Source organism: Rhinolophus sinicus, chromosome 14 (genome assembly GCF_057876585.1).
Source record: "Rhinolophus sinicus isolate RSI-liver-muscle chromosome 14, RSI-T2T, whole genome shotgun sequence".
NCBI lineage: Eukaryota > Metazoa > Chordata > Mammalia > Chiroptera > Rhinolophidae > Rhinolophus > Rhinolophus sinicus.
Genome location: NC_142514.1, coordinates 44,113,246 through 44,134,848, shown reverse-complemented (window position 1 = coordinate 44,134,848; position 21,603 = coordinate 44,113,246). Strand labels below are relative to the sequence as shown.

At 37.8% G+C, this 21,603-nt stretch overlaps 1 protein-coding gene and 1 long non-coding RNA gene across 7 annotated transcripts in view; one reads left to right on the top strand and one right to left on the bottom strand.

The window, feature by feature from the left end:
* The window catches only part of NFIA (nuclear factor I A), a 562,979-nt gene extending 547,623 nt beyond the window's left edge, over positions 1-15,356 (bottom strand). The window contains exon 1 of one of the 5 annotated variants that reach the window (XM_074334805.2): positions 15,058-15,356. In XM_074334805.2, coding sequence (XP_074190906.1) covers positions 15,058-15,153 — 96 coding nt within the window. In that variant the 5' untranslated portion in view covers positions 15,154-15,356. The remainder of the gene's footprint in view (positions 1-15,057) is intronic. The other 4 variants (XM_074334806.2, XM_074334804.2, XM_074334808.2 and 1 more) reach the window with 4 other exon arrangements.
* Positions 12,287-21,603, top strand: part of LOC109447115 (uncharacterized) — a 260,261-nt gene continuing 250,944 nt past the window's right edge. For both annotated transcript variants that reach the window (XR_016018638.1, XR_012497244.2), the window contains exon 1: positions 12,287-12,522. This is a non-coding gene — a long non-coding RNA (uncharacterized LOC109447115). The remainder of the gene's footprint in view (positions 12,523-21,603) is intronic.

Sequence of the window (21,603 nt, the reverse complement as noted above, 5' to 3'; positions counted from 1 at the left end):
TTGTCCTTCCTTTTATTTTTAACGTGAACACTTTTGTTTTAGGTATGTCTCTTGGAGGCAACAGATATTTCGATTTAATTTTTTACTCCAGTATGAGAATCTTTGTTTCCTAATAGTGGAATTTAACCACTTATGTTTATTGTCATATAGAGGGCTTTATTAACACCTTTCATTCTGTTCTACACATTTTATTTTCTTTTTGACATTTTTGCTATTTCTTTTGCTTTGGGGGTTTGCATATATGAAATGTTTTTTGTTTTTCATTTCCTTAGTAATTGGGAAAATGTACATACTCTCTTCAACTTAACCTTAAATTTCCAAAGCCAGACTTTGGTTTATATTTTTCAAATTATTAGAGTCAACAATTAAATAGAATGTTAGAATCTCTTATGCAAGAATTTCTTCTCTCTCACCCAATTTTGCAGGTAATATGTCCCCCCCACCCCCTTCTTGGAGAGCTAGGCATGGATCTCTCATTGATCTTTGCCTAGGATAGAGTAAACTTGGCTCACTCTGTAAATGTTTTACGTGTGTTCCCTTTTCTCCCCCCCTCTAGTTTAGTAAGTTTTTTTCCTGTTATATCTTTGATTATTGCCTCTTGTCCAATTGTTCTGTTTCTTTAAAAACACCTTTGGAATCTTTGAGTTAGATCTTCAGTTTCTGGGGTAGGTGGCATTCTCTGTCATATGAGTTTTATATTTAGTATAATTTGTGTCTGGGAAAGTTATTGAAAGCATGACTTTAAAATTACTGGACCAATTTTGACAGTGTTAATTCTGGTCTCTAGTAGTCTTAGTACTGCCAACTTTCTTGAATTACTACCTTCTCTTATCAATCTCATTTAAATTTTATCCTCCAGCTTTTATTTCATCACTTATTTTCCTTCTAGTGGCTTTGTACTCTTATTTTAAAGAATAATTTTTTTTTCTATTTTTTCTTTATTGTTTCTGTACTTTGTGATTTTCAGATGTTTTCTTCCTCTGAGTCTCCCTTTACTGTTGTTTAGCAGCATTTAATACTTACATATTTGTATGTTCTTTTTATCTATTTAACTATCTTCAAGTGGGGAGAGACTCATCTGGATCTGTTTTTTCCTTATACATAAGGATTGCTCCTGGCCCCACTTGCTCTCTAATTGGGTTCTGGTGAAATCCTCTTCTCAGATCTATAATTGTATACTAGGTTGATGTTCTGGCCTGATTTCTAATATATTAGCATCTTTCAGCTATTTTGCTGGTCTGTGACAAGAATTTTTTTTTTTTAAATCCCAATGCTTGACTCCTAGATGAAATACATAAAACTACATTCCCAGCATGCAGGGACACTGCAGTTTTCTCCATTTCTTCCCTTGCCGTTTGGATTTTACTAACAGGACTACACTTCAGGGGTACACTGTATCATCACCAACTTCCTTGCCACCACTATTCAGTTGTTTTATAGTAGTTACATTATCTAAATGTGTCTAGAAATATCAGTGTCAAAAGAGGAATGGCTATCTTCGTGTGTTAGAGTTTGTGTTTTTGAATTAGTAGAAAGACAATTGGAAGAGACAAAAGATCTTCCTACCTAATGCCATGTGCTTGTGGGCCTTTTATTTAATTTTATTTTTGGAGCATAGCAATCAGGGCTACTAATTGTATGTTTCTATTCAATATCATAGATGTGGAGTTAGTGGAACTTTCTTCCAGAATTGTCAGCGGGTCATTTTCTAGCACCAGTTATCAGTATTCTTCGGAAATCTTGTCTTCTTTGAGATCTTAAGTATTGGAACATTGGAAAGGATTGCATTAGGGACTCCTAGTTACAAGGCTTTTTTTTAAAGCAGAGGTCTTCCATTCTTTCCACTGACTCAGCACTGAGAAGGTGCCTAAAGAAGTTTCATTATTATACTTTCCAAAAGATAGTTAGTGCTGCAACCTCGAGTCCTGGATCTCAATGACAGCTTTGTGGTTATTATTTTCCATGTGGAAAATATTAATAATATGATTAATAGCTAGTGCAAATTTTAAACAAAAATATTAATGTAAGAACAAATTAAATTATGCTTTATAGCCAAGTGATTGAGAACATGAATTTTGGACCAAGGTTTAAATTCCAGATTAGTCATAGACTGGATTTTGAACCAACCATAAGTAAATCACTTAACATCTTAGCTTCTAATCTGTAAAATGGGGATATTTTATTTGGCTTCTGAGGCAACAAGGTGATATAAGGCAAGTAAAGTAGAGAACCTAGCCCACGGATGTGCTCAATACATCTATTATTATTGATATTATTACTGAAACCACTCTTATAGTTTCCTAATATAGTTTTATTGAATAAGGAGGTACTATTATTCTTTTTTTACTGTGGCCTGCAGTAATAAATAAAACTCATGAGTACACGAGCCATGGTTCTATTTGTCATGGTAATAAGAGGTCATGGATATTCTAAGAAAACAGTTGAGTAAAGGTGGTTAAGCTGAATTGAACATGTGACAATTCCAAGTGTAGAGAGCATGTTTGTAACTGAGCATGAATTTAAGTGACGCAGGAATTCATCTATAGGCCTCTCTCACTAATCATCTTGGGTTGTGGAATTTGAATCTTGAGAAGGGAATACATTTGCTTGGATGAAGTTTTATCACAAATTTGTGACTGCCACAGCGTGGGATTAGGTTGTTGTCAGTTGGATGTTCTTTAATAAATTCTGTTTCCGAGAAGATGTCCTAGCCTCATGGCCCCTGTGTTGCCCAAACGAAGTTGATAGGGTAGGTTAATCTAACACATTAGGGGAGCAGTTTCTTTGCTTCAAAATCCAAATATACCATCTTGGAGGAATAAGTCTGTTAGATAATCTTTAAGTTCCTTGCTATTTTCCTAGACCCCCGAATTTTGATCTAAAAAGCAATAGCTAACATAATGATGCTGTTGCTGCTGCTGATAAAAACAACAAAAACAATTACACTCTTAATTATAGCTGACCTTTATTATGTGTATAATGTGTCAAGCATTATTCTCAATGACTTATCCGGATTACATAATTTAATCCTCACAACAATCCATGAAAGAAGGACTTTTTATCTGTCCCACTACGTATGTTCAGATTAAGCAATTTGCCTGAGGTGGCACAGCTGGGAAGTTGCAGAGAGGGATTTGATACAGGCATTCTCATTCCAGAATGTATGTTCTTCAACTGATTAATTTCTCACTCCCTCTCCATTCACACACTCATGCACATACCTTCAACTATGAACCACTTGAAGTCATTGCTGACTAGGTGTGTTGAACCATACTCTCCTTCTACTCATATGGTCTGTCATGAAGGGCAGATATAGCAAAGGCCACAAGCATTTTGGTTGAATGTGCTTATTTGGAGTTTGTGTTTCTTTGGGTTGGCATTACATTTCTATCACACTTCATAATTTTCAGAGAATCTTTTCCACCTGCTCATTTATTTGATCCTCAAAACAGCCCTGTGAACCATAGGAGGGCAACACCAATATTTTAAAGGTGATGAAACTGACAATCAGAGAGGTTAAGGGGCTTTTAAAAGGCCATAGAGATTATTTGAGGAAGATTTGGTATCATCTAGAATAAGGATAGTAATAATAAACCATTTACTAATATTTACCATATGCCAAGCCCCACACTCATCATATCAAGAGCATTCACTCTTTTAACCCTCAACAATCAAAGACATGTAATCGCACAGCCAAGGTACACTCCTAGTACATGGCAGAGCCAGAACTTAAACCCAGATTAGGGCTCTCAGCTCTTAATTAAGTCTCTACTTCTCTAATTTGTTTACTGTGAAGAAATGAGTTTTCTTTAAAGGACATAAAAGGGAGAATTTATTTAGTTTTAATCACCTTTCTGTATGTGGAAAACGTTAATTATGAAAATAATAAACACTATCTCAGTGGTTGCTAGGGCAGACACTATACCATCCATTTGCTCTTTGAATTAAGAAGTAATAACTTACTACCTACTATGTGCTGGGCACTGTAGAAAACACATATGAGTAAGACATTATCTTTGATGGAGCTTATGGTCTTTTGGGAGAAACAAAGTAATCAAATATTCACACACATTTATGACTATAAACAGTGCTAAGTGCACTGCAGGAAAGTCTACAGTCCTCTGAGAGTCCATCCGGGGACACAGTTTGGGGACAGGGAAGGCTTTCTGACAAAGCTACCTTTGTATTGAGAATAGCAGGTATGGAAATGTTAACTACAAGAAAATGTGTTTTGGAGAAAGGAGAAGAACATGTGTAGGATCTAAAATTTTGGGGATTTTGAGGTACTTAAAGAAGGTTACTAACTGTCTGGCGTATGTCGAGGGAAAGAAGAATGGCCCCAGACAAGTGTGGAGAGGCAAAACCATGCAGGCCTTGTTATGGATAGTGTTTTTATCTAAGAGACAGGGTAATCCATGGAAATGGAAGATTACTTGTGTTTGAAGAGATCCTTTAACCTTAAGTGTGAAGAATACATTGCAGAGTGCAAAGAGGGATACAGTGAGAGCAGTTAGGGGGCTACTGTGGTAATGGGCTGGACAAGATGGTAGCTTAGGTTGGTGGAGGGTGGTGGAGATGGGAAAAGTGGACGGATTTGGGAATTATTTAGGAGGTGATTTTCAACAGGATTTATTTTGGATCAGATGTGTGAAGTAAGCAAGAGGAAGGTATTAGAATGCCTCCCAGGTATCTAGCTAGTGCAATATGCATGGTTTCATTTACTCCTCACAGTAGCACTCTAATGATTATACATCCAAGTTTCAGGACACTGATTCAGAATGTTTCTAGTCACTGTCCACGGTCACACAGCTTATCCATGGCAGAGCTACCATTCACTAAGGTCCTCATGAATTTGAAATCTGTGCTTTTGACTGTTGTGCTATACTGGGCGATGGGAAGAAACTACATGCCCCACTGCAGGAAGGAGTATTAAAACAGCAGTTAAGTATGGAATTTAACGAAGGAGGTCGGCATCACTCAACTTTGAAAATATTCACATCCTCAAAGCCCAAGCTCCTCTGACATCCAAGCATCTTTGTAGCTGGTGCTACTGCTATTTTTATGAGATCAATGAGAACAAGACTAATATCGTCAGTGAGGATGCTTTTGTTAAACATCATTTTTGTAAATAAATAATACACGTTCATTGTAGAAAAATGAAAACAACAACAAAAAACCCCAAGAATCAGAAAGAAAAACAATGATAATCTGCTGTAATCCTCAGAGGAAAGAAAAACATACTTGCTTGTTTTTATTTAAACATTGCCACACACTATGATTAACCACCGTGGGTATTTAGTCGGCAGATCACTAGGGATCCCAGATCTATACCCAGACTTTGTGTTGATTTTGACCTTGGGGGAAACTTAGCCTCTCGGGCTCCAGCCTTGTACTCTGTGAAATGGAGTGAAACTTTGCCCCCATTTAAGTGTCACAGTCTTTTTTGAGCCTGAATCAGAGTGTGACAGTGGTGGGCACACTGGTGTCATTACAGTATAGGAGTGAAACACTCAGCGTTAGTTTCTCACACTACTGACTGGCCTGTTCACCCTGCCTGGGGTCCTCGTTGGTGGAGTGGAGATAACGGTATTGATCTCACAGAGATGTTTTGAGCATTAGCTCATGTGTGTGCCGAGGGTTTGGTGGACCTCGCATGCAGTCAACACACACTAGTCAAAAATCTCCAGAAATACATGGCAGGGCAGCGGTTTGCTGGATAGAGCTGTAGTCTGGAAGGACATTCCCTGGGGGGAAGCATCAGGGAAGGCTCACCAGCCATCATTACTCTCACTTATCCAACTTCTCCTCCTGCTGAGCTGCACAAAACCACTTTTTGGGGGTACTTATCACAGGCTAGACACTGGAGATATAAAGAAGTTAACACTTAGACTTTATTCTTAAGGAACAAATAACAGTGGAGATGGATAGTAAACTGAAAAACTCCAGCATCATTTAATCAGTGTCGTAATACTATGAGCAAGGGGCTGTGGGGCACAGGATGCGGGGTGGTACAGGGAAATGACTCATTTTGCCTCCGGGAACTTGGGAAGGCTTTATAAAGAAGACTTAATTTGTATTGGGCCCAGTAGGAGAGTAGAGTTTGCTGGGGGGAGAAAGTGGGCATGAGCACCACCAGTCTGTGTGCTAGTGAAGAATCCTTTTCCAGGACTCACAGCCCATGAGACCCTTGGAATGCCAAGGACACTTTGAGGAATCTGGGGCTAGAGTAGAGGAAATTAGGGTGGGCAGGAGAGGTTCAGCAAGGCAGGTCTCTGCAATTATCAAGCTCCCTTCTCTGCATCCTCTCAGCATCCTCCAATATCTCCCGGCTCTCCTTTTTGCTACCTGCCTTTTCTGCTTGAGGACCCCTATTTTAGACACAATACTTACATGGTCCTCTGCCTCCCTTTTCCCACCCACAAAATCCTGCCAGGAGAAAAGGATTGGATGCAAATGGATGAACCTGCAGTGTAGTTTATGTGGTTTATGTGGCTGTGCTCTCTTTCCCAGGGATAGTTGCTTTTAAGTTCCCTACTTTTTGCGGAATGAAACACTGTGATGCTGGAATTCCATTCTATCTTATGACCCATGGTGTATGCTCAGTACTGTTAGGTGGCAGAGAGTGGATATTTTTTGCTTGGTCAGTACAGTGTTGTTTTAACTCTTGTTTCGTGGTAAATTGGTAACACTCTCCAACAGACCCCACCATTCCCTACTGGATTTATTATATCTGCATTATCTTACACATAGCTGACCAACCTGGTCTAAAGATATCTGTGACTGTGGCCCCCCGTGTTAAGTTTTGTTATCTCTTGACTTTTCAGTTGAGACATTTGATCAGCCTCTCCTATCGTAATTTTCCCCCTCAGATCTTTGCATTTGTTCCTTTCTATGCGGTTCTACCAACGATACTCTACACATTTGGACCCCAGTGTTGGGCAATATATTAGTATACGTGTTCAAGAATTGCCTCCTATTTACTGAGAGTCCAAACCATAGCACTTGTTACTAGGCTGTTTCTCACATGCTTAACAAAAAAAATGAGAATTAAAGTTGCTGTTTTTCTTAATAAAATACAACAAAAGCAATTTATGATGATTTTAATTGATTCTTAAATGAATGAATGAAATCAATTATTTAGCCCACAATATCTACCTTTCCAACATTTGAAGGAAGCTTATCAAACCCAGCTACTAAGGCATTTCATCGACAGGACTAAAAGTCATACACCTGTGAGGGAGAGCGTGGCCCAGGAACATTTGAGGTTGGGGGCAGGCAGATGGGGCCATCCTGGGAACAGAGTGTTCTCAATACCCTCGATGGGTAGCGACTTTGTTTACCCCTCGTTCATGTGGGGAAATGACGCATGTAATGTGGTATCTACTGACGTGGGAAGAGTCAGCAGCATTTAGTGAATGTTTGGTTCATCATATGACCACCGCTCTCCCCTGTGAGCCCCCCATGCACTGCAACTTCGAGGAGGGCTGCTCTGCCCAGGATTATGCATCCCCACCTCTGACCTGGTCATTATTCTCAATTATCATCCATTTCAAACAGTGAGCAGGGCAATGGCGTGTGCACGTCAAGGATCACAAAAGGAAGTTGGATTATGAGGAACACAAAATCTGTCCAACATGTGGCACCATTAAGGAATTCTGGCTGAGACATATTGTTTATAGTCAGCAGTTGTCTGGAAAATAGATGTTTACTTGTAGTGAATGTATTAAGATCTTTGCCATTAGGCAATATGTATCCTGTGTCGTGTCTTGTCTTACAGAAAACTACGTTGGAATAAACCTTTAATTAGCCTTTCCTGTGACAACAGAAAGTAGTAAACAGTGATATTGTTCTATATTGGTGTTTCTGAGAGAGAGAGAGAGAGAGAGAGAGAGAGAGAGAGAGAGAGAGAGAGAGAGAGAGAGAGAAAGAGAAAGAGAGAGAAAGCCAAACAGCAGGAGCCTTATTTTGGGACGGATGATTTTTAAAAATGGTATATTCCATTTAAAACTACAAGTGAAGTATTTTCTAAATAAAGATGATATTACTTAGAGAAAAACACGTCCCCAGTATTCAGCAAGAACTTAAACACACCGTGTTTCCCAGAACCATCCATCTTCTGATGAAAAGGTGTATTTTAATATGACTAGGTACGTTCTTTGCATCAGACTTGCTCAAGTCTCTGAGGAGTTTCTTTAGTCAGCGATGAGACTTAAATGTTTCTGTTGCATAACAGGGACTGTTTTATGCACAGTTCTTCCAGGAAAGGGGCTGGGTATCACAGTACCACTATCCTATCTTGCTTTTGACACATTATCATTTTTCTGCCTCTGTATTTTTTTTTTTTTAGCAAACAGACTTGTGATGCCCCCTCCCCCAATGACATTATATGAAGGAATAGCCCTAATCCTGTAAAGTTCTAAATACCATTACATCCTAGTGCTAAAAGAATCAATTTGTTTATGATGAGTTTGGTTCAAGATTAAGCCAGGGGACACTGCAGTCTGAAAACCTCATTCAAGGCATGTGCACTTCCTTGGGTGGTGTGCAACCTTTCCTCGCGAAGTCTAGGTTCCCTTGTATATAAAGTAGGGCAATAATATTTACTTCATAGGTTTCTGGTGACAATGAAGTGAAAAAAAATATATAGAGAGAGCACCTAGGACAGATTCTAGCAGACAGTTTGTGCTCAATCAGTGTTGGCTGTTAGGATGAAATATTCAGTTAGGTACAGAGAGGTTGATCCCTCGTGCTTTTAAAGCTTGAATGACGGCAGCTGGCAGAAGCAGCAGCTCATTCTGTCCCCCTCGCCCTTAGCAGGGGCTCAATACATATTTGGTGAATAAATGAAGGACTGCCAGAACGAGCTCCTAAATGTTAATTCCCAGATACACTCGTCTAACCGACCAACTCTTTTCTCCAGGTCATATACTCCACTTTTTGTCATCTTCTCTTTTTCTCAGGGGAACCCACCATTTCAATAAGAAGCAGAAAAAACTGTTACATATTATTCTAGAGCTCTCTTAAGCCAAATTAACAAAACTTATTGAGGGCGAGACAGGTGATCAGAGTGAGGTCAGGTAAAAGAATTATCAGCATGGTTTCTAGAACACAGCTCTGCAAATATATGTGATATGGTACAAATCTAGGACAGTGGTTTGTTTTTATTATTTATTTGCAATTTTAAATGATCTAATGGTATAAGATGAATCCTTACCCTCAGATTTGTTTTTTCATTCCCTGCCAAGCACTCCTTTCACAATTTGTGCTCACCTGGACCGTTGAGAGCTGCTGTCACAGAAAAAAAGATTCCTTTCTCAGCTGGTGCCGAGGGGACCTCAAAATGGCTTTGGAAGACTCTTTGGAACACCCCTGGGACCCTTTTCTATCACTCAGTAGTATGGGTGTTTGGAATTCCGAGCAGAACTGAGGGGAGATAGACTGTATCACGGCTACTGCCATCTATTTTGCATTTCCAAATATAGTGCATCTTGTTTTTTCTCCTTATAGTATAGTATTTCATTATTTGCCTGTTTCCACAGAACTATTTTCATAAGAAAGTTTTGAGACTATCTTGGGATTATAGTCTTTGAATGAACTTTCATGTCCATAGTGCAAGCCCCTTTGGTTTAAAACTATCCCACTTTAAAGCATTGACTTATAACTACCAGCTGCTGGTTCTTTTTTCTTCATATTCGTGAATGCATACATGGACACATATAGACACACTTGTGTGCACACACACGCACACATTCTCTCTCACATGCACTGTATATACATAAACATCCAGAAGGAACAATGCATTGTAAAAATTGTTCTGTTAAGTTTGTAATCCAGTGTAAGTTACTGAGTGCTGATAAGTAAAGGAAGTTCAACCAGACAGTTTAATCCTCCAATTTCCTGTCTTCTAATCAGCCCCTGATTCTTTTGGTTTTAAATTAGAAACATTCCTGACAATATTCAGGACAGGTGAAGGAAAATCTACTAGAAAATAAGTAAGGACAAAGCATTTATTTTACTGTCTAAAGTTCACAGGAGAAATATGAGTGTAATAACAGGAAATCAAGATTTTCAAAAAGATAGTAGAAGTACACAGGCTAGCTTAAGTAACCAATCACATTTCTGAATGAAGTATATTTGGATCATAATTTGATTTAAAGAAAAAAATAGTAACATAGTTTAATGTACTTGCTTCTCCTTAAGTATAGTAAATGGTATTTTACAAGATGTGTGTGTGTGTGTGTGTGTGTGTGTGTGTGTGTGTGTGTGTATGTGTGTGTGTTTATAAGACCAACCTAAAGGAAATTATAGGTGGGAGAAAATTAAAAAGCTACCTCATTTAGATTTTGCTTGCAACCGATCATTGCTAATACTGTGAGAAAATAATGTTTGGAGTGTACAGAACCTTTGAAGTTAACGCATACTCTTATAAATTCATATAGTCAGTCACACATATTTATAATGGTAGATAAAAATAAGACAACTGTACTTTTAAAAATAAGCACAGATAGAGTGTGCAAATGCCTGAAATAGAATGTGTATAAATGTGTTTATCATGGACATGTTCTTTTGATAGTATACTGGGTATTGAAAATATGGTATGATTTATTATTTACTGAATCCTCTTATTTTGATTCTTTTCATTTATAGCTATTGTAGCAATTTCTAAGTAATTTTAATGACCATCATGGAAAAGCCAGTGCAAATGCATAGAAAAATCTTTATTAGGCAATGTCCTCAAAGGAATATAGGAGACAGTCACTAACAAAAGTTATTCAGTTGAGAATTAACATTTAAAAAATTGAAATGGTAAATACAGGTTAAGAGATAAATTCAAGCAAATAACAACAACAAAAGGTTTGCATGAAATATGAGACTTTAGTTTTGTATCTGCAGCAGGTAGAGCTTCCAATCATTTGGAAAGTAGGCTGGGGTTGAGAGTTGTGTTTTTCTATTTTTTTAATTTTTTAATTTTTGAACACAATAAGACAGTATTTCACAGAAGTACCTTGCTAATTTATATATCTATGTGTATATATATATATATATACACATATATATATATATATGTATGTTTCTTAAAAAGGCATTTACATTACAAGGCATATCATTCCCTGCCCAAGTATTTTCCTGGTATACGAAGTTGCAGTTGTAAAAATTTGGAGTAAGTGACAGATAATTATTGATTGAAAAATATTATGGCAATTTCTAAAGAGAATGTTTCCAAAATAAGTGCTTAGGAACCTAATATGGATGGGTGTGGGGGTGGCAGGATAATTTTATAGTCTTCATTTCATAGTCACTTTTAGTTCTAAAATTGGATCGCAGACGCAAAACAAGTGTATTTTGTAATTCACATAAAAATAGTTCTGTAATATCTCGTTATCAGTAAATCATTAGGAAGAAGAGAATGTTTATTCTGCTTTCATTTTAATGTCATGTAGGTAGAACAGAGGCAATTCCACTGAACAGAATTGTTTTGAAGCAGATACATGCACCCAGGGTGCTTCACTTAGTGTGGAGGAAAATTTCAGGACGGTTTTCTTTAGTTTTATGTCAGAAGGTTTCAAATAGAGATGTCACAACATAGCTAGATTAAGTTGATACGTAATATCTATTTCTTGATTTGCATGATTAAAGCATTAGAGAAGTGGCTCAGATATCAAAAGATTTCTCATAAGTGGCAGCGCCAAAGGTAATTACTGTTAAAATGTACATGCTCGAACCCTGGTCGCTTGTTAACTTCTAAGTTGTTTATAACTCCATGGGTTGGAATAAAAGTTTTCATTTGACTTTTGGACATCAAGACCCCTTTCTCGCTCCATTTTGATATCAAAAGTGTATTGAGCATAGTTTATATTCTGTGTCCCTCAGAACAACACTAGCTTCAACAACAAACAACAACAACAACAAAAGCCACAGAGGATAGAGAAGGCCCTTCTTGGTATTTCACATTTTAAAACAATTGTTTCTTAAAAGTAGCATTTTTAAAGACAAAACTAAAATGTATACTTAAAAAATACACAAACAATTAATTTAGTCAACTGACCTCTAGTTAGTTAGTAAAAGTGCAGTTAAAATCCTACTATAAGCCTGGTGCATTATGAGAGGGGGTAGAGAGAGAGACAGGGGGGAAAAGGGGAGTGTGGGGAAAGAGAAGAGAGGTTGTTTGTTATTCTCAGTCTTTTATTAACCAGTTTCTTTTATCCTAGTGGATCTTATTATTTAGAAAAATAGAAATGATCTGGGGCTCTATCCATTCTCACCTAAAATTTTGGAGTAGGTAATGGCTGTCTACAACCTGGTCCAACATATGCCCCCAAACTAAAACAAACAAACTCATTTGCCATACAAATTGTTTACGATTCATTAAAAAGCAAAATTGCACATCCCCGCGCTGGCAGCTGAGGCTGAGCCTCCCCGGGCGGAGGGGGCATTCACTGAGTTGCCTTTGTATGCTGGGAGGACCAAGCCGGAGGTTCCCACTATGCAGCCCGGAGTCTGTGCAGCCAGATGACGCATGAGGTAATTTTAAAGCTTTATTTGCCTTTAGTGTGAAACTTAGGACTTGTACTATCCCTGGGTTAAAGAACCGTATCAGTCAGGGGCAAGTTAAAATATTTTTCAGTTGGAGAAAATTGTTTGGGGTAGTAAGGTGGGGGTATGGAGGAAGGGGAAGTGAATGCTATTCTACGACAGAGAAGAGCGAAGAGAAAATGCAAAATATGTCTTATTTTAATTAATCCTCTCCCCCTTCATCAAAGTCCTCAATTTCCCACCAATAATGGGAAGTTTACATTAGTACTATGTGCAACTGGCAGATCTAAACTGCTGTGGTCACTTTGGAGGGAAATAAAAAAATCAATTTATTCTCTATGGTAACTTCTACAACTTCTTTAAAGAGCACTCTGATTTCTCACTCGTTTTCAAAGCAAAGATGTAGAACCATTGAAATTGAGAGAAACTTCCTGTAGGATGCAGCCTAAACAGCAGCATGTGAACTTATAGCATTGTTTATTTTTAGTCAACTGCATTGCTAAATGTTTCCACCACTTTTATATTTTATATTCCTCATGGTAAAACATCTGTAAGATAATTTTAAATGAAAAGCAACTTCCAAGTAAACTTTACCAAAAGAAATGACAGTTTTCCAAGTTAAAAATAAAAGAGGAGCATTTGGTGATCTTTGCAAAAAGAGAGATGACAAAATTTGCCATAAAAAGTAACAGTCTATAAAATCTATGAGCTCTTGAAATACAAGGAAGTAGAATGCCGCCCAGAATATGACATCAGCACATAGTTTTTTTTTTAAGGTTACAACTTAGCTTAGAAAATAATAGCCAAACCAATCAGTATATTCATTTCTAATGTTTAATAAGCTACATAAGACGAAAGGATAGGCAACATTATAACATACAAGTAAAGCTTGCTCTTGTTGGCAGAAACTATTGGGAAAACAAGTGCCCTGAATAAAAAAAGTTCAGGATCTAAGCGGATAGTTTACTGCTAATCTAATTAAACAAAAGCTGAAAGTAACATTGTCCTGAAATCACCAGTAAGTTTCTAATGTATATTTAAGAAATTGAAAGTTAAAACACACATGTACACACATACCCACGACCACCTTAATTCAAGAGTCCTTAGGATGGACACACTGTACCCCAAGAAGCAGTCGAATAGAATCCTGTGGTAGCTCACTTTTAATAGTCTTTCAGTCCTCAGAGTTCCTAAAACTTTCCAAAATGATACCACCATTGGTCCAGGATGGAGAAAGGAGAACTCTTTCCGCAGATCATACAATGAAACTGACCAAGTCCAGTCTTGTAATTCCATTCGCCACTCTCCCCCTTCAACACTACTCTCTCTCTCGCTCTCTCTCTTTCTCTTTTTTTTCCCTTAAACTGATATCTATGTGAAATGAGCTGAAGTTCACGGTCCAGTTAGGAACGGATAATACATTCATTGTCCTGGCAGCAAACTTTTTTTCACTCCCAGGAAGAATTCACGCTTGCCGAAAGAATAATAATTACGGAAAACTAGAAATGCACTGCTAACGAATTAATCCTTAACGGACACCACCCTAACGAGGGCGGTAATGATTTGAGGACTCCCTTCCTCACAGGACTTGCATCTCCTGTGACAATAAGCTATTGTGCATCCTCCCAACTCACTCTACCTCTTATAGATCCAAGATGTCAAAGGTTGTCTGGCCTGGTTGACCATGACATGTGAGTTAACTCATTCTGCGGCCACATGGTAGAACTTGATTAAAACTTTATTTGTACCCAGGATAACTAAAAGATAGGGTGTGTGAGTCTTTTCCACTTAGAGCTAGAGTTCCTAAAGGACTTACGACCTGCTCTGACATAAACAAATGGGAAAAAGTTAGATGAGAGCTGTGGGTCCTCAGATGGAACACGGGGAATAGGGACCCAGAGTTCTCTCACAGGTGACTTCAGACAATCTAATTAATGGGTCAGGACCAAAATTCACCCAGGACTTGCTTCTCCCCAGTGCCCAACACATGTCCTCAGAAAATACCACAGCTTAAGGAAAAACCATGTACCGCATAGTCCCTGAAAACAAAAGTAAAGGGGATGTGAAGCCAGAGAGGGAGCAAAAGCTGAGGGCCAGGATAAATGTTTCATTTTTTACCCCAAGATCGGCTTGGCTAAAATACCCACCTCCACCTTAAAACTTCTGATACTCTTTAAAAAGCAACAACAACAAAAACAACAAAAACAACAACAACAACAACAACAACTCCCAAACATTGTCCCATGGAAAACCAGGGCAAGTATTCCTGGGAACTCAAGTTGCAGTGGCAGAGAGAGAGAGAGAGAGAGAGAGAGAGAGAGAGAGAGAGAGAGAGAGAGAAGAGAGAGAGAGAGGATGGCAAGAGGAAGGAGTGTGAGGCTGCCTCACTGAAGAGTGTGAAAAAAATCAAATGTGAATTTGATGAATGTGAGGTCTGGGACATTTTGTCAAAGAGGGAGGGAAAGTAGAAAAGGGAAAAAAAAAAAAAAAAAAAAAAAAAAAGCAGCCCGGCTGCCAACTCACCATCCACCAAGTTCTGGCCGAGATGTCGTAGCAGAGCTGCCATTTGATGGAGCCGTCGGAAGCTTTCCCTGCCATTACGCTGTCAGCAAGCTTCATCTGATGCTAACTCACGGGAGATAAGACACCTAATTGAGAAAACATTTGCAGTGGCATGTGGGGCAACATGTAGTCCGGTCCATACCATATGGAATCATGGGTAAAAAAAAAATCTCCTTGACAATGAACCAATCTCTCACAGACCCAGTGGCAAGGTGAAGTGGAGATGAAAAGTCTTCTGCTCCTAGCACTGTCTTCTCTCTCCTTTTTAAAAAACAAAAACCCACTGCTACACATCAAAGAGGCGGTTAAAATTAGGGCTTCATCACTCAGATGATTTTGGTCTGCAAGGTTTTTCCTTTCCTTCCAACAACCAATCCCCCCTCTTTTTTTTTTTTAAGGAGAATAAAGAGATTTAATAGGACAAAGGCAGGTAGTGGACTGCGGAGGGAGATCGCCACAGGCTATTAGCCTAAAATTTCTGCTTGACAGATGGAACTGCTTAGAGACTATCATGCGATGTTTTGGGCTTTTTTTTCCCCTACCCCTCCACCCCCAACCCTTTCGACTTTAAGTCTGATTCGGTATCTGTTTTTCACAGTCACTTTTCTCAAGAACGTGAGCTGTGCATTTAAAAAATGTTCAGTTTAGTTTTCCTGTCTTACACATCTTGTTGGAAGCAAAGTGGAAAGTGTAAAACTAAATCTGGGACAGCTGAACAGGTTTTCCAAGAAGTGGAAAAAAAAAAAAAAAAAAAAGAAAGAAAAAAAAAAGAAAAAGAAAAAATCTGAGGAAAAATATTTCTCCTTTCTTACCTTATTTTTAAAAATTGAATTCATTAGTTAATTTGGCTGTGAAGGAACATAAACATCAGAAGACAACATTCAAGTCCCTTGATTTTTGGTTCTGGCTGGCATTGTATTTAGAGGCATGTTTTTTACGTGAGGAAATACATTACTGATATTTCACAGGTTCTAACCTGGGCTAGGCTAGGTACCATCTCTATTTTTTGATGTTTCCCCTTTAAAAAAAAAATAATTCTGGGCTTTTCCATTCTATGTAAATCAAGTGGTCAGTCATTATCAATTCAGTTGAACACAATTCAGTCTAAACTTGACATGAATACTTCCTTATTCAGGGAAAATCACATCTGATTTCCTTACTGTAACCAAGCTATCTTTGCCACAGGGGTTTTAATCACACATCCTCTCCTTAGCAAAAAAACAAACAAACAACAACAACAACAACAACAAAAAACCCATAACATGGATCTACCAATAAGAATGGCTGTGAAAATAATGTTGTTTTTTTTTTTTAACTGAGAAGAAGTCCAGGTAGCTGCTGAATTTCAAGTCATTCTACTTCAGGACTAAGAGGGGAGAAAAAAGTAGAGAGAATGTCTTGTATTTATTATAATTTATTCATTCAAACTGTGTGAAAGTAGGAACTGCAGAAACACCTTCATAAGAGTAGTGTACCAACTAACGTTCTTTTTCTTTTTTTTCTGAATATAAGTGATTCCTTGATTCCAAGAACCTAGCAGTGATATTACAGTTCTCTACACTGCAGGTTTTTTATATAGGCAGTCTGGAGCATGGGAGAGTTTATCTACAGCTTTTTGCAGGGCTATTGAACTGAGTTTTTTTTAAAAAAGTTGTGCATTTACAGCCCAAGTCTTCAGTGGATTTTTTTTTTTTTTAGTCACATTTTTGACTAAATAATATTTAGATAAACTTATTCAGGACACATTTTAATTTCCAAAGAGGTTAAATTTGGTGGCTTTTGCTTTCCTATTTCTGACCTCTTCGTTAGTAGGTGTGATTTTAACCATTTAGCATCGGGTAAATACCTATTTTGACAAAAACAATTTCAGCAAAGCAAATTTTATCCAGTTGCACCTGAAATGTTTTATAATTTAAGCAAGATGAACACAGTGCTTCTACAGAATGAACCACAAAGACAATAAATAAAGTATTTTTTTTCTTTCTCATCCCTCATTGTAATGGGATTTCTTCTAATAACATGGGGATTGGAGGTGGTATTGAGAATTATCATCAAATATGGATATTGCCATTACTCTAAGAAGATCCTTGTATTCTTTATTACTCTGGCATCACCTCTCTTTTCAGAAAAAAGAGTCTGTAGTACAGGAAATGTTAAGTTACCTTCAGTGTCTACAAGCAAATCGACCTTCTGCCAGTATCTTGCCCTGAGCTTGCCAGTCAAAACGTTTGTTGCCTTATGTAACTGTAGCGTCATTAAAATGAACTGATCTTTCTTCAGTTTACCATTTAGAGAATGAAAGAGAAAAAAGTTGGAAGTCTATATAAAATTTAAAATAGCACAAACCAAGAAGGAAAAAGAGGAGAAGCGAAGCAGCATTCTGGCTTTGACTCAATCTATTTCATTTTATCATTTCCTACTTGCCTCTGACAAGCAGATAAAACCAGTTTCCTTACTTTAGAGTCTCCTTAGCATTCTCCCAGGTCATATAGGCACATGGATATTTTGGACTCGTGGGCCCACAGCCTTGTAATTTCTAAGTTTGTCTCACGGCAACCTCTGAAGTTGGAGGTGTCTCTTATCTGAGCCGCTGCATTTCTGAGACTCGGAAAACCCTATGCACGCACACCCATTATTTATGAATGAATGGGGCACAAGGTAAACTGGAGTCCAGATTTCACTTTGTGAATGACGGAATACCTGGGAAGATTTTATAGGAGATGGCACAGTAGTTTTAAATAAAGAAATGATGAATATTATTGGATAATAGTGTTTTAAAACCAGAACAATTAGGTGCATTTAACTTTATCATTGTTCTCTAAAGGGCTGGTGGAAACTGTTCTTTCTCATATAGCACTCAAGTCTTTTCACAGTATGGCCAGTTGTTAATAGCCTTAAAACAAGATTAAATAAAACATGTTAAATATTGCAATTATTGTGGAAAATAAAATTATTTGGTGAGCATAAAGGGGAGCAATTCAAGCATTTAACATGATCCAGGAAATGCTACTCCAAACAATTGCATTTGCTTTATGCATTTTTTCCTCTTTGATTGCTGACAGATGCCTTTTTGGAAACAAACATCTAAATGGTTTGCTTTCAGTCAGAAAAAAAATATAACAGAAAGCGGCTACATGTTTTGAATTTAACTCTTGTCATTTGAATACTTCTTCCCACTGCACATGAATGAATCTGAAGCAAAAACAGCACTCTCACCAAGAAACAAGCCCATCAGGACTTGGACTTTCTTACTTCCTTTGAACATTTTTTATAAGAACTGGGAATTCCCCTTGCTATGAAGTCAGTGATGGGTTAAACTGCAGGGCGCAGTATGAGTAATATGGTCTGGGAGATTACGGGAGCATTAGAAAAGGAATTGTTTTCTCATAACATGAGGCCTCCAGCAAAGAGCAAGTGACTTTCCAGCATCATTTGGGCTGTTGATGCTTCCCAAATCAGCTACCTCTTTTTTTTGAATGGGATTCCCGTCTGTGTCCTTGTGGCAGTGCATTTGGATAAAGACCTTGAAAATTCTGCTGTCAACAGGTGTACCATACCAAGGAAGGAGAGCTTTTGGTTTTTGTCATCTGTTGCTAAAAGGCAACATGAAATGAAATATTAATGATTATCAGAACCTGGATAGTAGTGGTTGAGAACACTGTCTGAAGTCCAAGTGCCCACATCTAGGCTTGGTTGGTTACTGTGTGACCACTCCCAGGTTACATAACCTCTCTGATTCTCTGTGCCCTAATCAGAAAAATGAAGATCAAAATAGTTATTAAGTACATATAACTAACTACATATAGTTAGTTAGAAGCAAAACATGCATGAAGTCAATATTCCCTGATATATGTAATAAATGCCCAACCAAAGTTATTGTTTTGCTTTTGATGTTTTGTTATTGTTTTGTGGAGGGAAATCCTTTTTCTTCCCCTTTCTAGTTCTGTCCTGTGAGGCTGGGTTAGGTCCCTCCACTCTGTTTTTCTATGTGTGCCTTGCTGCATTTCAGCTTTTAGCACCCTCTCCTGGAATCTTCTGCCTCCCAGTTAGGCTTCTCCCCAGACCTTTAGATTCTTGAAGGTAAGGGCCATATCTTATTTGTCTCAGTAGCTACAAGGTCAAGCTCCGTGCTGGGCAAATACTTGGTGCTCCATAAATGATGAGAGAAAGATAGTAAAAAAAGGCATAGAACATTAGTCGATTTGAAATTTGACTGCATTCTTCTCATGTTTATACAAACTTTTCATTTATCTTGACTCAAACGATTGCCTTCCCAGTACATTGTCTGCCTCCCCAAGTTAACTTCCCTTGTCAAGACCTTAGTGCACAGTGACCTATGGGCCTTTGAATTCCTGTTGCCTTCCTTATCTTTATTTCATATAGATTGACCGTAGTACTATTTATCTTAAATGAACATATCATTCATTCATTCATTTACTCACCCATTTAACAGCAACATCTGCAATGTAGGCATCTAATTTTTTTCCCCCTTCCTTTCAAGCTCTGTTTCCCGGGCCACTGGAAATCTGAAACTCTAGAAGAGCAGTTTGATTTTGAACGCAGCATATCATAACAGCCAATATATTGAGTACTTCCTCTTAACCAGTCATTGTTCTAAGATCCTTTTTTCCCCCAGATAGGTCCTTATGAGGTTTGGTCTATTATTAACCCTATTTTATAAACAAGAAAACAGGCTTAAAGAGTTACAGAAACTTGTTTAGGGTCTGGAGTTAGAGATAGAAGAAGGATTCAAGCTTAGGAATTATGACTTCAGAAGTTCACCCTTCTGTTGTTGCCTCCTAAACCATGAAAGGAGGGAAATAATAGGACTTAGCACTTGCCATGTGCCAGGCACTTTTTAAGGCGCTTTCAGGTATGATATGTCATTTAACCTTCACAACAACTCGAGGAGGTTGTTATTATTATTTAATTTGCAGGTCAGGGTCAAAAAGGTATGAGTCTTGCCTAATGACCTACACTAAGCAAGAAGAGCAAAAATTCAACCCTATGTCAATTTGACAAAAGACCCCATGCTTTTCCTACTCCAGTTAACTAGCTCTCAGAAGATTTAAAAACAATTTTTTTTTGTAGAGGTGGATGCTGGGCTTAATGAGTATATATGACCTTGAATAGTCAGCTCTTGGAAATCATGAAATTAGAAATGAACACTATTGCTGAAACTATTGAAGTTCAGTTTCGGGCAATGGGTGTCTAAGACTTTTTTTTTTTAAAAAAGAAGCCCATATTGAAGAGGGATTATCTACTGTTAATACCTGAGTCTTTTCTCTAACCTCACTCAGGTGGGAAATCCTAAAATGGTGCTCAGGATGTCACTGTCTAACCCTGAAAATGAGTGTGTGCTCACATATCAGCTTTGGGATAAGAGGGAGGATACACACAAAAAGATAGACAGCCTAGTTCTTCTGAAACCCAGAAAAATGCTGAATCTTTGGTGGGAGACTCATCCCTTTTTCATGAAAGTAGCAAAGTTGTCTGCACAGGTACATATCATTACTGGGCATGAGTGTGGTGACTTAAAAAATCCAGTGTCCCAAGTCACCTGGCATGGTTTTCTCACCGTATGGCAGAAGCAAATGCTGCAAAACTGAAAAGGGCAGAATTGAAGAAAATGCCAGGGGGTCCAGACAGCCCCATCCATTTTAATGATATGCCTGGAGATTGCCCAGATTTTGATCTAGGATGTGTATGTATGTGTGTGTGTGTGTATGTGTGTGTGTGTTCATATATATATATGTATATCATACATCATATATATGTATATCATACATATATATACATACACGCACACACACATATATATATCACAGACAATTAAGTTCACAAACTTTCTACCATATTAGTGCACAGTGGAAAGTTCGTGAACTTAATTTTCTGATGTGCGTGTGTATACATATACATATATATGTGTGTGTGTGTATATATATATACACACACACACACACAACATATATATACTATATATACAGAGGGTGACAAAAAGTGTATACACATTTTAAGAAAGGAAAAAACTATTAAAATTGTAATAATATATACCGATAACAAAAGGTGATACAAGTCACATTTGACTTCTGCAATTATAAGAGGTGCTCAAAGTGGTTACCATCAGCGTCCAGACACTTCTGATTATGGTGAACTACTGCTTGAGCAACATTGACCAAAGTGTCCACTTGATACATTTTTTTGAATATATATATATATATATATATATATATATATATATATATATGTATTTTGTTTTCCTGAGAAAATATTGATAGTTTTTCAGCAGAAATTCACCAGCCATGCTCTGCAAAGAATTAGTTTTCTTCTTAGTGGCAGTTCTTGTGCCTCATTTCCATTTAGAAATTCTTTGACTTTTACTTTTTCTGCATTTTCTGTTAACCAGCTGCCACCCAAGATTGGACTAAACCCTCTGCCCTCTGTTAAAAGAAAAAAAACTGCGTACAACACAACCCTCTAATAAGTATATTCACAACTTCTATGCAA